At 35.9% G+C, this 12,652-nt stretch overlaps 1 protein-coding gene across 1 annotated transcript; it reads right to left on the bottom strand.

The window, feature by feature from the left end:
* Positions 1–298: 298 nt before the first annotated feature.
* On the bottom strand, positions 299–11,967 carry LOC139973325 (uncharacterized). The gene is made up of 8 exons (XM_071979933.1): positions 11,662–11,967; positions 8,038–8,083; positions 4,872–5,038; positions 4,108–4,372; positions 3,602–3,837; positions 2,995–3,315; positions 2,205–2,469; positions 299–691 (listed from the first exon to the last, which is right to left on the bottom strand). The coding sequence occupies exons 1-8, from the start codon at positions 11,740–11,742 to the stop codon at positions 429–431; spliced, it is 1,644 nt and encodes a 547-aa protein (XP_071836034.1). The 5' UTR covers positions 11,743–11,967; the 3' UTR covers positions 299–428.
* Positions 11,968–12,652: the final 685 nt, after the last annotated feature.

Below are 12,652 nucleotides of genomic sequence, written 5' to 3'. Positions count from 1 at the left end.
AGGTATACAGAAGACATAATGGTATAATTTAGATAGAATTCTGCAAATCACAAGCTCCGAAAGGTCTCGCCATGTTTGCTTGTATCTTGGCTTTACCTTTATTATGTAAGCTAACAACAGTCTCTTTTTCACTTCTGCGTTTTGAAAATTAACAGAACTCAAAAGTTGAAACATTGAGAAACTTGGGGGGGGGGGGAACCACAGTGAAACCATAGTGAATAGTTGTCAATCATTTGCATTGGATGGGAATTATGTCTCACTTTACACTAAACAACAAAGAAAAGAGAAGGAGTTAATATGCTTTGTAACATAATTTATGATAAAAGCATTGTCATGACGATACACAAACATAGAACCAATACATCAATATAGTTCAACTGTTGTTAACTGTTCTTGTGATATAGTTTAGTACAGTCCGTTGTGGGTCCTTATGGTTCTTCGTCGATTGCGCGAATTTTCATCTCTGTAAATTGAATGTTACTTTCATAATCTGGAAGGGTATCCCAATAAAATTTATAACTCCCATATGGACTGTTAAGAGATGAATCATGAGAATAACCGTACCACCATGCACCATCATAACTACGGGCTAAGTTGTTATATTCAGAGCTATAATGACTAACATCGACATCATCGTTATCGTTGTCTCGTGTAGTGAACGGTTTGTCATCATGGTAGGTCAGCGAATCACCTGTTAAATAAGAACAAAAGAAGATAACAGAATGAAATTCAAAAATTAGTTCATTGCATCGATTCAGTATACTTAGCAAAATGTTATTCCAATAATTAGATATTTCATATTACATTTGATTTTGTTTTTGATTAACGTGTGTTAAACTAAATGTCGTGTATTATCTCTGATTATTAAAATAAAAAAAATCATTCTTACATGGTCGAAGTATGCGCTACTTTCATCGTAATATTCAAAAATACCGCAAGACTTCCCGATCTGGCCGTTTGTAAATTAAAGGGAGTTCATTCATGTGTCCTCATTTTTAATAAGTTTGTTTTGTCATATTTTATCTGTTTTCATTTTTATCTATAAGTTTTCAAGACTGGAATAGAGGACAATTGTCATACACAACAGTTCTATTTCAGTGTAATATTTACAAGTGATCCGGCTTTCCTTTACAAGAACAGCTGCGGTGTATTTGGTTTATTGTTGTTATGTAATAGTTAAGAATATATTTTATTAAAGCTCTGAGCTCCTTGAAGCTCCTTTTTTTTGTACATGAGCAACAGTGATATTTGATGATGACGTAGCTGTTCTAGGAGACCACGCATGTCGACTGCAGCTGTTTTGTATTCGAACGAGAATAATCTCATCATCGTTACTTTTATCTAGCATGCTGGCGGTATGAATAAATGTGATATCTTTGCTTACATCACTTACTGCTAACATAAATTAGATAGAAGAAGGAGTAAATAAATCAATCAATTGAGATCAACTTGAACGAGTCGTTCATTTCTAGAATTGTTAGCCTACCACTTAAACTACTCCAAGGGCAAGTTCTGTTATCGTACCATCTAACACGAGGTACCCGGCAGTCCAGCCCCGTGCAATAATACTATATGCGTATTTAAGTTTGGGTTTGGGGGCACGCGCGTGGGTTTGTACGTATGCGTGAAGATTTGCATAGGGTCCATAATCATCTTACCCTGTAATATTTCCATAATGTTCTTTTGAGTAATGGATTTGTAAAAAATATTTGGTCGCTACATTACATGTCTGATTGCATTAACAAGAACTGATAGTACTCGGCCTATCTTGTCAAATATAAGTAACTAATATTTTCACTATGTGTGTTCCATATGCAAAAAGTAAAGAAAAAAATAGGTACGGTATAAAATGGCGGGTATATATACTACTAAGTAAAGGTCTTTATTTTGAGGTAGGTAGGTCCAAGGGTCCATCTGTTTGGCCCCTGGATTTCTTCCTAATAGTTGCAATAGCTTCTTACTTGGATCAACAAACTATTACAGACGTAAATCACCAGGATCTGCCTTCGAGTTAATCAGTTTATTTCAACAGGGGCAAACCAGCTTGTGTAAACTATAGTACGTGTTTGGCTAGTGAATAATATCATACATGTTGTACTTCTTTATAAACACTTAGTTCTTAGTTATTAAATAAACTTTATATAAAATGCCAAACTGAAGAAAATCACAGGATAGGTTTGATAATTCGGGAGATATTAACCTACCTGCATCTCCGTCAGAATAATCTCCAACATCTAGCCTGAAATTATCGTTCTCGTCACTGATACGAAAGAACTCGTATTTGGCGTAGTAAGGAGCGCCGTAACGGTTAACAAAGTCGATCCGGAGTTCATATTGTCTTTGGTTCGTCAAGCTATATATCTTTTCATTTCCGAGCCAGAAGTTCCGACTTCGATTACCAAAGCCAATCTTGTAGTCATCCCAATAAAGATAAAAGTCTTGTGAAGCATCAACGCGACGCTGGAATACCTAAAACAATCAACGTAAAGAATCGGTTCTTAAGAAACATGTATGCATTACATAAGTATAGTCATTTGGAAGTGGTTCTCATTTCTAATATTTTGATGTCATAACTATTGCACGTTAAAAATATACAAAAAAAAAATAAAACATTAACCCTCAACCCTCATTCAAAGGAACAACCAACAGGTAAAGTTTTTTGAAGTTTCTAAAAATAAATAAAACACAACATAGAGAATGGTTCTTCCTTGGGAATGCGCTCACAGTGGCAATAAATTAGGCATTTATTTTTCTCCGTCTAATGGGTAGCCTGTTCCCGTGTTCTACCTACGGCAACGTTGTTTAAACTAGCTTACGGGGGGGGGGCAAATCGAGCGTCATATTCACAATCCAAGCTAGCTTTCATGTATTTTGAGCGTCCGTTCTAAGGGATGGGGCGTTGGAGGGTCGTGGTTTGGTCCTCGTGGATGACTTGTGTGTCGTCGGCCTAAAAGCTTGCGGATCACTGCTTTAAGAAAAAACTGTCACACTCACCGTCCAACCTCCCCCGTCAGACATGTTACAGTAAACTTCAAACGGAGAGTCAGGCCAAATTGTGGGTTTGATTTCATAGACGCCACTTGTTCTCTCGCCATTTTTGTACAGTTCTTTACAATCAGAAGGAACTGTGCCGCCTGTAGGCCTACACTGTGTGCCGTCTCCGTTATACCCAGGCGGACAGTAACATTGTAAAATACCGTTCCTTTCTTTACAATCTGCGTTAGGATCGCATTGATAACTATCGTCACACGAAAGATGATTATTCGTACAAGAACATTTCTTGTCACAGTTTGGAGAGACGTAAATTCCTCCTTCCTGGAAAGTAGAAAATCGTTACACGTATCATAAGTAACTTTAGGGATTTGAAAAGGTTTCTTTAAGTAGAGATAAGATGAAATACTGCAAACGTACACAAGATATATCAGTTTTCCTAACTTTACTGGCAAAAGTGTGTTTATCCAAAGTTGAAGAGGGTGCGGGTTGGAAGAGGCCAGAGGCAAATGCAAATGCAAATCGATCCACTAACCCCAGTTTTTGAAAGCATCATTTAAATTGTGACACTGTTGGTAATAGATATCACAATCTGAAAGAAAATACTTACTTTTAACAATACACCTTTCTCTCCATCTGTTTCACTTTCGATGTAACATCCACAGTCCTCTATTCTCATGCAGTTATCACCGTTCATCAAACATCCTTCAGGACAGACGCACGAATGAGATCCTTTGCAGGAAGTATTGACACAACTTTCAGGATCAGCACAGGTAGCCTCGCAAAGTTGACACTCATTGTAGGTTTTATTTGTTGGACACCATTCAATGTAGTTATTTACATAGCCTATGAGAATAAGAAAAAAATACTTAAAAATTAGCTATTTTTATTATGAACTCTGTAACGAAACATAACGAATTTGGCTTAATAAATATTGATAATGGTATCATCACACTATTTAATCGTGAACATTTTAGTCAGCTTGAAATTGGTCATATCCGTCAAAATCCTGCATCCTTATTTCCTCATATATATTGAATCTTTTATCGACCAGATAAGACTTATTTGGGACATGAATAAATGTAATATCTGAAAGTTGTTTTTTTAAATATTTACCTACGGTTCTGTTGGTTATTTCTGCTTTGACGTGCTTGTAGTTACTGAAGTCATCGCTTATTCGGAATGTGTCATACGTCACATAAAAAGACGAACCATCTATTGTCGTCAAGTCAATACGAAGTTGATATCTCTTTTGATTGGTTAAGTATGAAAGCCTCTTATTACCGATCCACAATTCACTCGAAAGAAAACCAAATCCTAGCTGATAATCTTCCCAGCTGCGGTTAAAATTTATCGTTCCGTCAAACCGACGTTGTATGATCTGCATTACAGAACAAGTAATTTGAACATAATTCATATGAGATATTAAGTTAACTTAGATTATGATTAAAACCAACCATTCAGTTACATTCCAACAATCATTTTTTTCTTTATTTTGTGACATAAAGTTTAAACCCATGGTTGATTGTTAAGCACAACTGAAGTAATCCCATTTGAAGATCTTAAGAAGTTGACCATCGGGGTAAAGAAGTATTTCATATACAAATTATGATACATTATGCAAAGGATGACAGATGAAACGAGTTCTAGCATGGTTAATTGTACAATTTTCTTTATAGTTTAGTATGAAATGTATATTGTAATCAACCTGAAATGAAAAAATATATATATATAAAAAAGTAAACATGATCATAAAAGAATTTAAAGGCTTAAGGAACATGAGAGCTAAAACTATAAAGCTGTGCTTGATTAGGTGAAAGAAGCTGAAGATCCGGCTGATGTTTGGCATCGACGTTCATAATTCATTTTGAAATACGTACCATCCATCCGCCATCATCTACGGTGTTATCACAGTAGACTTCGAAAGGTTCGGCGTAACCGTCTGGTTTAATGAGATAAACACCACTGGAACTTGTAGATGAACAACGATGCAACACTTCGTGACAATCTCTTGGGTATGCATGACGTTGGTAAAGGAAAAAATAGTCTGTCAAAGGAGAAAAAGTTGTGATTCTGATATCATGAGAACTCAGTTGCCGTCTAGATGTATTATTAGGTTATGATGTAAAGATAGAAGGTTATCCGTAAATCAGCCAGATTATTAAAACAAAAAGGAGTTTAATTAAACAATCAATATTTCATCTCGACTTAATGCTAGAAATGCCAAAATAATAATACAATTAATATAATTCAAGATAGCCTGGTATTACTTCTCTAATTTTGAATATTCAGTAATATGTTATAAATGAAACACAAATTACTGAAAATTCCGTCACAAAGACACTTCTCTAGATAGTTGCAGTAACGTTATACCAATAATAAATGGTCAAATTTGAACTAATCGTAAAATTCAAGCTTAGTTAAAGATATGAAAATAGAGATTTTACTATCGGATATACTATAAAAAAAAAACAATAACAAAATGAAAGGATATCCTGAAAAAAACATAACAACATATTATATTACTAATTTGCTTTTGAACGTTAAACTCAATTCAGACATCACTTCCTTTCCAAGAAAAGTTTACCTCAGGTTTCTTACTTTTGTAAAGAATATAGTCTTGGAACATATGTGACAGAAATGTATGAAAGCTAACATTTGGTACACAAATTGCAACTTATATACCCGATAAAAAAACTTGAATGATAAATTCACAAGGTTGCTTAAAACTGTAAGCACTTTCTCACTTGTATCTACCTCATCGACCAAGTGTATAGACATCCTCGACTGGTCCCTGGTACAGATAATATTCAAGGCGCTGAAGCAGTTGATTGTTGCTTCCAGCAACCCATGCTTATTATTTTAGTAATCGGCGGTTTAAGGGTTAGATAATCTGCAAGTTTAGCAGTGAAATGTAAATAACCTTTTAAATAGTTTTTATATAAAGTGATAAAAATATTCCTATAAAAAATGGGCGCATTCATCGACAAATATTTAACACATCCTTTACTAATTTACAACGTGAACCGTACAATATGTTGACAAATAATTTAGGGCTTTATCATGCAATATGTGTACAAAGTTAAAATATATAGTGTCGAAGATTTGTAAAACACTATTTCTTTTGTCGAAATGTATTTACTTGATGTAACTGAAGGACGTAATAAGTAGAAGAAATATATCTCTTCTCATATGACAAGAGAGTTAGTGATCATAATAATTGTAACAGATGTTGCCGTGACAAATGTTTGTCATGGATTAATGAGATATGAAAATATCAATCAATGAGAAATTGTATAGTAGTAGAAAATCGTCAAAGACTCTGAAGAGTCCGTGGACGCTGTCTCAAAGCGATGCGAGATGACCGGCGAAGTGGAGCTGGTTGGTGACCACGTATCCGCAGATGAATCCGGGAAAGAGCCTGCTGTTTTGCTTCCTCCATGGTGAGACCGGTTGAGGCTCTGATGTTATCATACCAGGTCATCCGAGGCCGCCCACGACTACTCACTGTGCCCAGAACGGCACCTGACAAGAGGTCCCACTGGAGACCCTGTTGACGGGCGATGTGGCTGAACCAGTCCATTTTTCTCTGCACAACAGTGTCATAGGTGAATAGCCATCTACCGGCTATCATTCGCATAAGTGACTCGTTGGTAACGTGGTCGCTCAAATTGACACCTAGCAGCCATCTCCAGACGGTACGACCAAAAGCATCCAGTTTGGCTGCATCCGAATTCTTAATCGACCATGTAGTAGAGCCATAGGTCAACCTAGACATTATTAGGGCTCTGATGACCAGAAGCTTAGTCGCAACGGAGAGGTGTGGGCTTCGGAGGTACTTGCACTCGCGGAGTGTAGTCTTGGCTATGCCGATCCGCTTGCTGATTTCTGGAGTACCATCAGTGTTGTGGGTGATGGTGGAGCCGAGGTACATGAATGAGTTAACGTTGGGGATAATGGAGGTCCCCTGGTGGATGGTATCGGTAGAGTTCGGGTCCGTCTTTATGACAAGGTGAGCCGTTTTTTCCCGGGTGTATCACAAGCTGATAGGGCTTGGAAACGTCCGCTAAGATGTTGAGAGCCGTTTCTGCTTCCACAGCGGAGAGCGCAAACAGGACAAGATCATCGGCGTATCTCAGTTCCTTCACTGTGCGGTCTCCTATGGTAGCACCAGGCAAACCAGCAGTCCTTGCATGCCATTCCCTCATAAGGCATTCCGTGTAGAGAGAGAAGAGGATTGGAGAAAGTGGGCAGCCCTGTCTACAACCGACAGGCGTGTTGCAAGCATCTGTTGTCTCATTTTTCCATTGTAAGACGCCTCCAGCATCGTGATAAAGTCTCTCTGTGAGTCTAATGACATCTCTGTCCACCCCCATCTGTTCCAGCTTCTCCATTAGGAGGGCATGATTCACACTGTTAAAAGCGTTCTTGCAATCCACGAAAATGAGATGGAGTGGGGTGTGGGCTCTGTAGTAGGCAGATGTGATAGTCTTAAGAGCGAAGATATTCTATATATGTGATAGTCTTAAGAGCATCTGTGGTTGACTTCCCGGAGCGGAAGCCGAACTGCACCTCACTTACATCGTCGAGATTAGTCTGAAGACGTGACTGCATGATGTTGAGCACCACTTTGCTGGCATGACTTATGAGAGCCAATGTGCGATAGTTTTCACAAACCCCTCTGTCGTTCTTCTTATGGAGGGCAATGTAAGTGGAAGATGTCATCGTTGAAGGCCAGATGCCTGTAGACCAGATACACTGCACAGCCTTGTGGGTGGTGCTGAGAATGGTGGTATCAGTTGCAGCAGTCTTGATGCAATCAGCCAGAACGTCGTCTGGGCCAGCAGCTTTGTTGTTCTTGAGGACCTTGATGGCTTTTTCAACCTCTGCCAGTGTTGGGAGAACATCATCTGGAACATATGAGGTTGCATATTGTAGACCACCACGCTGCAGGTCTGACTGGAAAAGGATGGGAAATTGTATGATTAACAGGAAATAGAAAATATAAGAAAAAGGTTAATTAATAGAAAATGAATAAACACTCACTCTTAACTTTTCTTTCAGTCGCTCCTACAAAGAGTTGCTGATTACTCTGAGTAAAAGAGAATCAAAAGCATTATGCATATGTTATCAGCGATAAATATAGTAAACATATTATTCCCCTAATTTTTCAATTTCACTCGTGCTTTACTTATTTACATGTTATATTCAGTCGTGAACTATGAGGTCATATTTGTTCTAGATTGAATCTGCTGTGTTTCCTGCAAATGGCGAATACTTTCCTATACTTTACTTGGGTAATAACAGCTAGGTTTGAGTTAAGCTTATTGTGTAGGAGTCTGAATCGAGTTCAGTCCTAAATTGTCTAAAATTCTTAAATTGTTGCATGTTGCAATGCGTTGGGATCATTAAATATACTTAAAAACACTTTGTTCAGTTTTCTTCTCAGAAAATAGTACAATAAATGTTTTTTGTTATTTTGTGTATATTCTGAACATTTAGAAAGGCCAATCAGGGAGAGTTACTTTACTTCTCTCCTTTTACAAAATATTATGTTTGACAGCGTACTGTGTTAAAATTTGCTTTTAAGTTTCATTGAAGTAAGTATACCAAAAATATTTAGAACAATATAATTTTATCAATTTACCGAAGTTTCTGTTCTTCAGACATCTGATTTTCTTTATGCTGATCAATGTTTAATAATTTTTTGTAAGTTCTTGTATTGCTCTGAACAAATAAGAACTGAAGAGAATTATCCAACTTAGAATTATGACAATCTAAACGTGGGGATTCGTTTTCAACTAATGTTTGAATATCCTTTGATTACACACTGGACACGTTACTTCAATGCAATACATTGACATTCACTCGAAGGTTTTCTTTTAAATCTAACGAACAAACGAAAAAATATATATATATATGACTTGCAATGTTCTATATTGTCTTTTAAATTTGCAAATTATAAATATCCGTGTACCTTATACATAAACCAAACGCAACCGTTAGAACGTCTTTCTCTTCACATTTTCAGTTTTGTTTTTTGAAGTTGTGAATAAAGCCGAGGTCTACTGCCTTCGTGGGGGAATTAAGCATTAATTATCGTAAGATACACTATGAAAATATAAACACAGAAACTACTTCAACGCTGTTAATTGATTCACAAATATCTAACTAATAAAAAGTGTTTTACCTTGGAATATGTAGCTAAATAGTACCATTAAGCTATTGATTTTTTCGGTTGGATTTTGGGAAATGGTAAAGATCTTCTGCAGATAAAAAATATTATTACCAATGTGAAAATAGTGTCTCCAATAGATTGAATCAGCGATTTGTTACTGTACTGAATACCGATCTATCTACGATATCACTTTAAGCAAGTAAACCGGTAACAAGTTACCTCCTCTCTTTAATTTAGTTTTTTTTTGTGATAAATTTACGTTTACATATTTTGCAGATTGCATTATCGTTGCAATGAAGAATGATTTAACAAGTTAAGTTATACTTAAATTTACAGTTGTATGAAATAGAGGAATATCAAGTAACGGCAATTCGAGTAAAATTATTAGTCGACCAACAATATGTCACTGCGAACTCAACCAAAATAATTTTACGAAATAAATAATTAGATAAAGCTGACTCAAACTTGAAGTGGAAATAGTTATATATTTTGCAATGGAGTATTGCATAAATGAACGAGTACTATTAAGAATTAAATTTGATTCTCTAACTTTCGTTTTCAAGACAACTTTGTCGTGTAAAATTCAGTCTCGTGTAAAACAGCAACTTAGAAATGAAAGAAGTTTCGAAAACATAATTTTTTGCTCCATCATCTGAAATGAGATTTGACCAAATCGATGAGAAAGATTCTCATTATACGGGGTGTTTACTATGAAAACAAAGCTATCACCATAAACGTAAATTTGTCGTTATTCGTCATTTTCGATTCCTTTTTATCTCTTTTGTCTTTCCTTTAAATTCTTCTTAGTACGGTCTTTGTCCATTTGTGGTCGTAATAGACCAAATTGTAGGATGTAGTCAATTGCAGAAAAAATCACGTCAGTTTGGATTATATATACAAGATAGGATCAGGAACCTTTAATGTTGAGGTTTTTCAGAAAGAACACATGCGCGCGTATTATGTATATATAAATGCAATGTTTTGATTACAACAATAAAATTCTTCAAAATATGTTAAAACTTAAATCAAAGTCGCAATTTAAACTAGCAGCTCTAGACAGATGTCTATGTTTGATAAAATCGCAATCAAACTTGATAAATAATTGAAATATCTTTAAAAACACTTCAAATCTAACGATAGACGCTAAATACTATATATTTACTTGTATGTTACAGAACTCTAAAGAAGCTCAATGTATATGCTATTGCGGGACCCTGTAATCCGACCAAGTGAACAGTCTGTTCAAACAAACAAAATATAAATTCACTTTCAAGAAAATCCAAAAACAGTGAGTTTGCTGTTTTCTGAAAAAGAAATTGTACAAATACTTGTCTAACGAGAGCGAGGTTTACATACCATGTTTCGTTTGTACTTAAATTGATAATTGGATATCAATTGAAATAGATCTACAAATTGAACTATTTTTTGACCAGTTTGGACCTTTATTTGGAGATGGCTACAATAAAGAAACAACACACACTAACTTATTGAGAGAAAAACATTTACCTACGGTCTGTGTATTTTATTAAATGACGGCCTGTGACGCGAATAAAATTTTACAGTCTCTTTTATTACACAGAATTTTTTTAATCAGGTTATTAATCAGGTAATCAAGTTTTCTGAGCAATATTTCCTACAAATGTATATTCAAAGAGGACGAAATTTAAATGCCATGTATTTGTAACGCATAGCTTAACTTCTGGAATTTCATTCAAAAAATAGAAATGATTTTGATTTCTTCTGCATGGCCTATACTGAAAGATGACAGCTATATACAAAACTGCCATTACAAAATACATAACACTTTTCACATCACTTTAAATAAAAATTGTTTTTCATACATATAGCTTACATTTCTGGAAATCATATGAAAAATGATTTCCGTTTTGAAATATATTACCTATCATTATATATCATTTTGCAAGACTCATGGAAGGACCACTTCCGATCGTTAACGGAGGATAAATAATTGGTCGGGGTTAATAAACAGCCTCGCAAAAGTATTCATAAGCAAAATGCGTTATAAGCTTCTTATATAGACTGCATTTGTAGCATATGCCTCAGACCGCTTGACGTCTAAATTAAAACAAATTGGGGCCGATGACCACATACCCCCTAAATTGATATAAAACGGTTTCAATGACCCCAGGGCAGCTATTCCCTCAATTGTTATCGTCTTCAAAATGACTTGATAAAATGATAGAAGCCATAAGGAATCTTAAATTTATATATTTAAATACAATGAAATTCAATCTTTGCCCTTTCCACTTATATGCCTGTAGCAACTATGTGTTACGTATCACAACATTTTGTAGGCCTACTACATAGCAACTAAAGTTGTATGATAACATGTTCTTCATATTTATAAAAGAAACAAAACTAAGCTTTTCAAATGTTTAAATAAGGTATTCATATCCACACAGATGGAAAGTAAAATCTTACAAACTAAGAAGTCTTCGATAAAAACAAGTAGCAAAATATGTTGAACTCACCGTTCCGTCTGCCAAAGTGAGACCGATCGTCACTGTACATAGGAAAGATACAAGCACTGCCCGGACAAGGAAAAAGTCCATTATTATGAATGGTTGGTTATAATATGAATGACAACACGAATGAAATGTATTTTATTTGAGAGCATTGCTGACTTACAGCAAAATCACCTGTGGTGCTTTTGTCATCAATTCACTTCCTTTTCTTGGTCAGTAGATATTGAACAAAGGTATCCAGGAGATTTAGAAGCTGAAGACTGTGTCCAACAGGATACATGAAGGTTAAAAGGTCGATTGGCGAAATATTGTGATAATCAATAAGGAAGTTTCCGTCTTGCTAGTATATATATTAAATGCCAGGTAACCGTGTTTCCGGAAATAAATAGATTCTGAAAACATCCACACGTTTGAGGAAAGACTTTAACGAATACGTGCTACCTCAAGGTATACATGTATCCTATTGTTCTGTCTATTTCCGTTTACGGATATCTTAGGAAACCATTAAAGATGCTTCGAGTAACTACATACTGTTATGGTCAGGTATTACTGGGTGCATGGGAAGGAGAGGGAATGCTTGACCATTGGGTTACAATATCGAGGTCCTTGGATAATGATTGGTGTGGTACATATGGAACACATGGCATGCGTTGGCATGTTTCCCCTGCAGGGCTCCGATCTGACATTCAATGCTACTGCCTATCATGTCGTATTTCGTTTCATTGGTGATGATAGATACATACGGAAGGTTTAAACAGCTCAATCCTGTTTTCACGTGTTTCCTCAATCATATCACTAAATATGAGAGTGTACCCGACGTACGAGTGTGTAAAACAAACATAAAGCTCCGGTTTATTTTACAATCCATCCGTGACGTATATATATTAAATGCCAGGTAACCGTGTTTCCGGAAATAAATAGATTCTGAAAACATCCACACGTTTGAGGAAAGACTTTAACGAATACGTGCTACCTCAAGGTATACATGTATCCTATT

The sequence above is a fragment of the Apostichopus japonicus genome, chromosome 9 (genome assembly GCF_037975245.1).
Source record: "Apostichopus japonicus isolate 1M-3 chromosome 9, ASM3797524v1, whole genome shotgun sequence".
NCBI classification, from domain to species: domain Eukaryota; kingdom Metazoa; phylum Echinodermata; class Holothuroidea; order Aspidochirotida; family Stichopodidae; genus Apostichopus; species Apostichopus japonicus.
The sequence above is the reverse complement of the archived record's forward strand: the minus strand, read 5'-3'. Positions and strand labels throughout refer to the sequence as shown.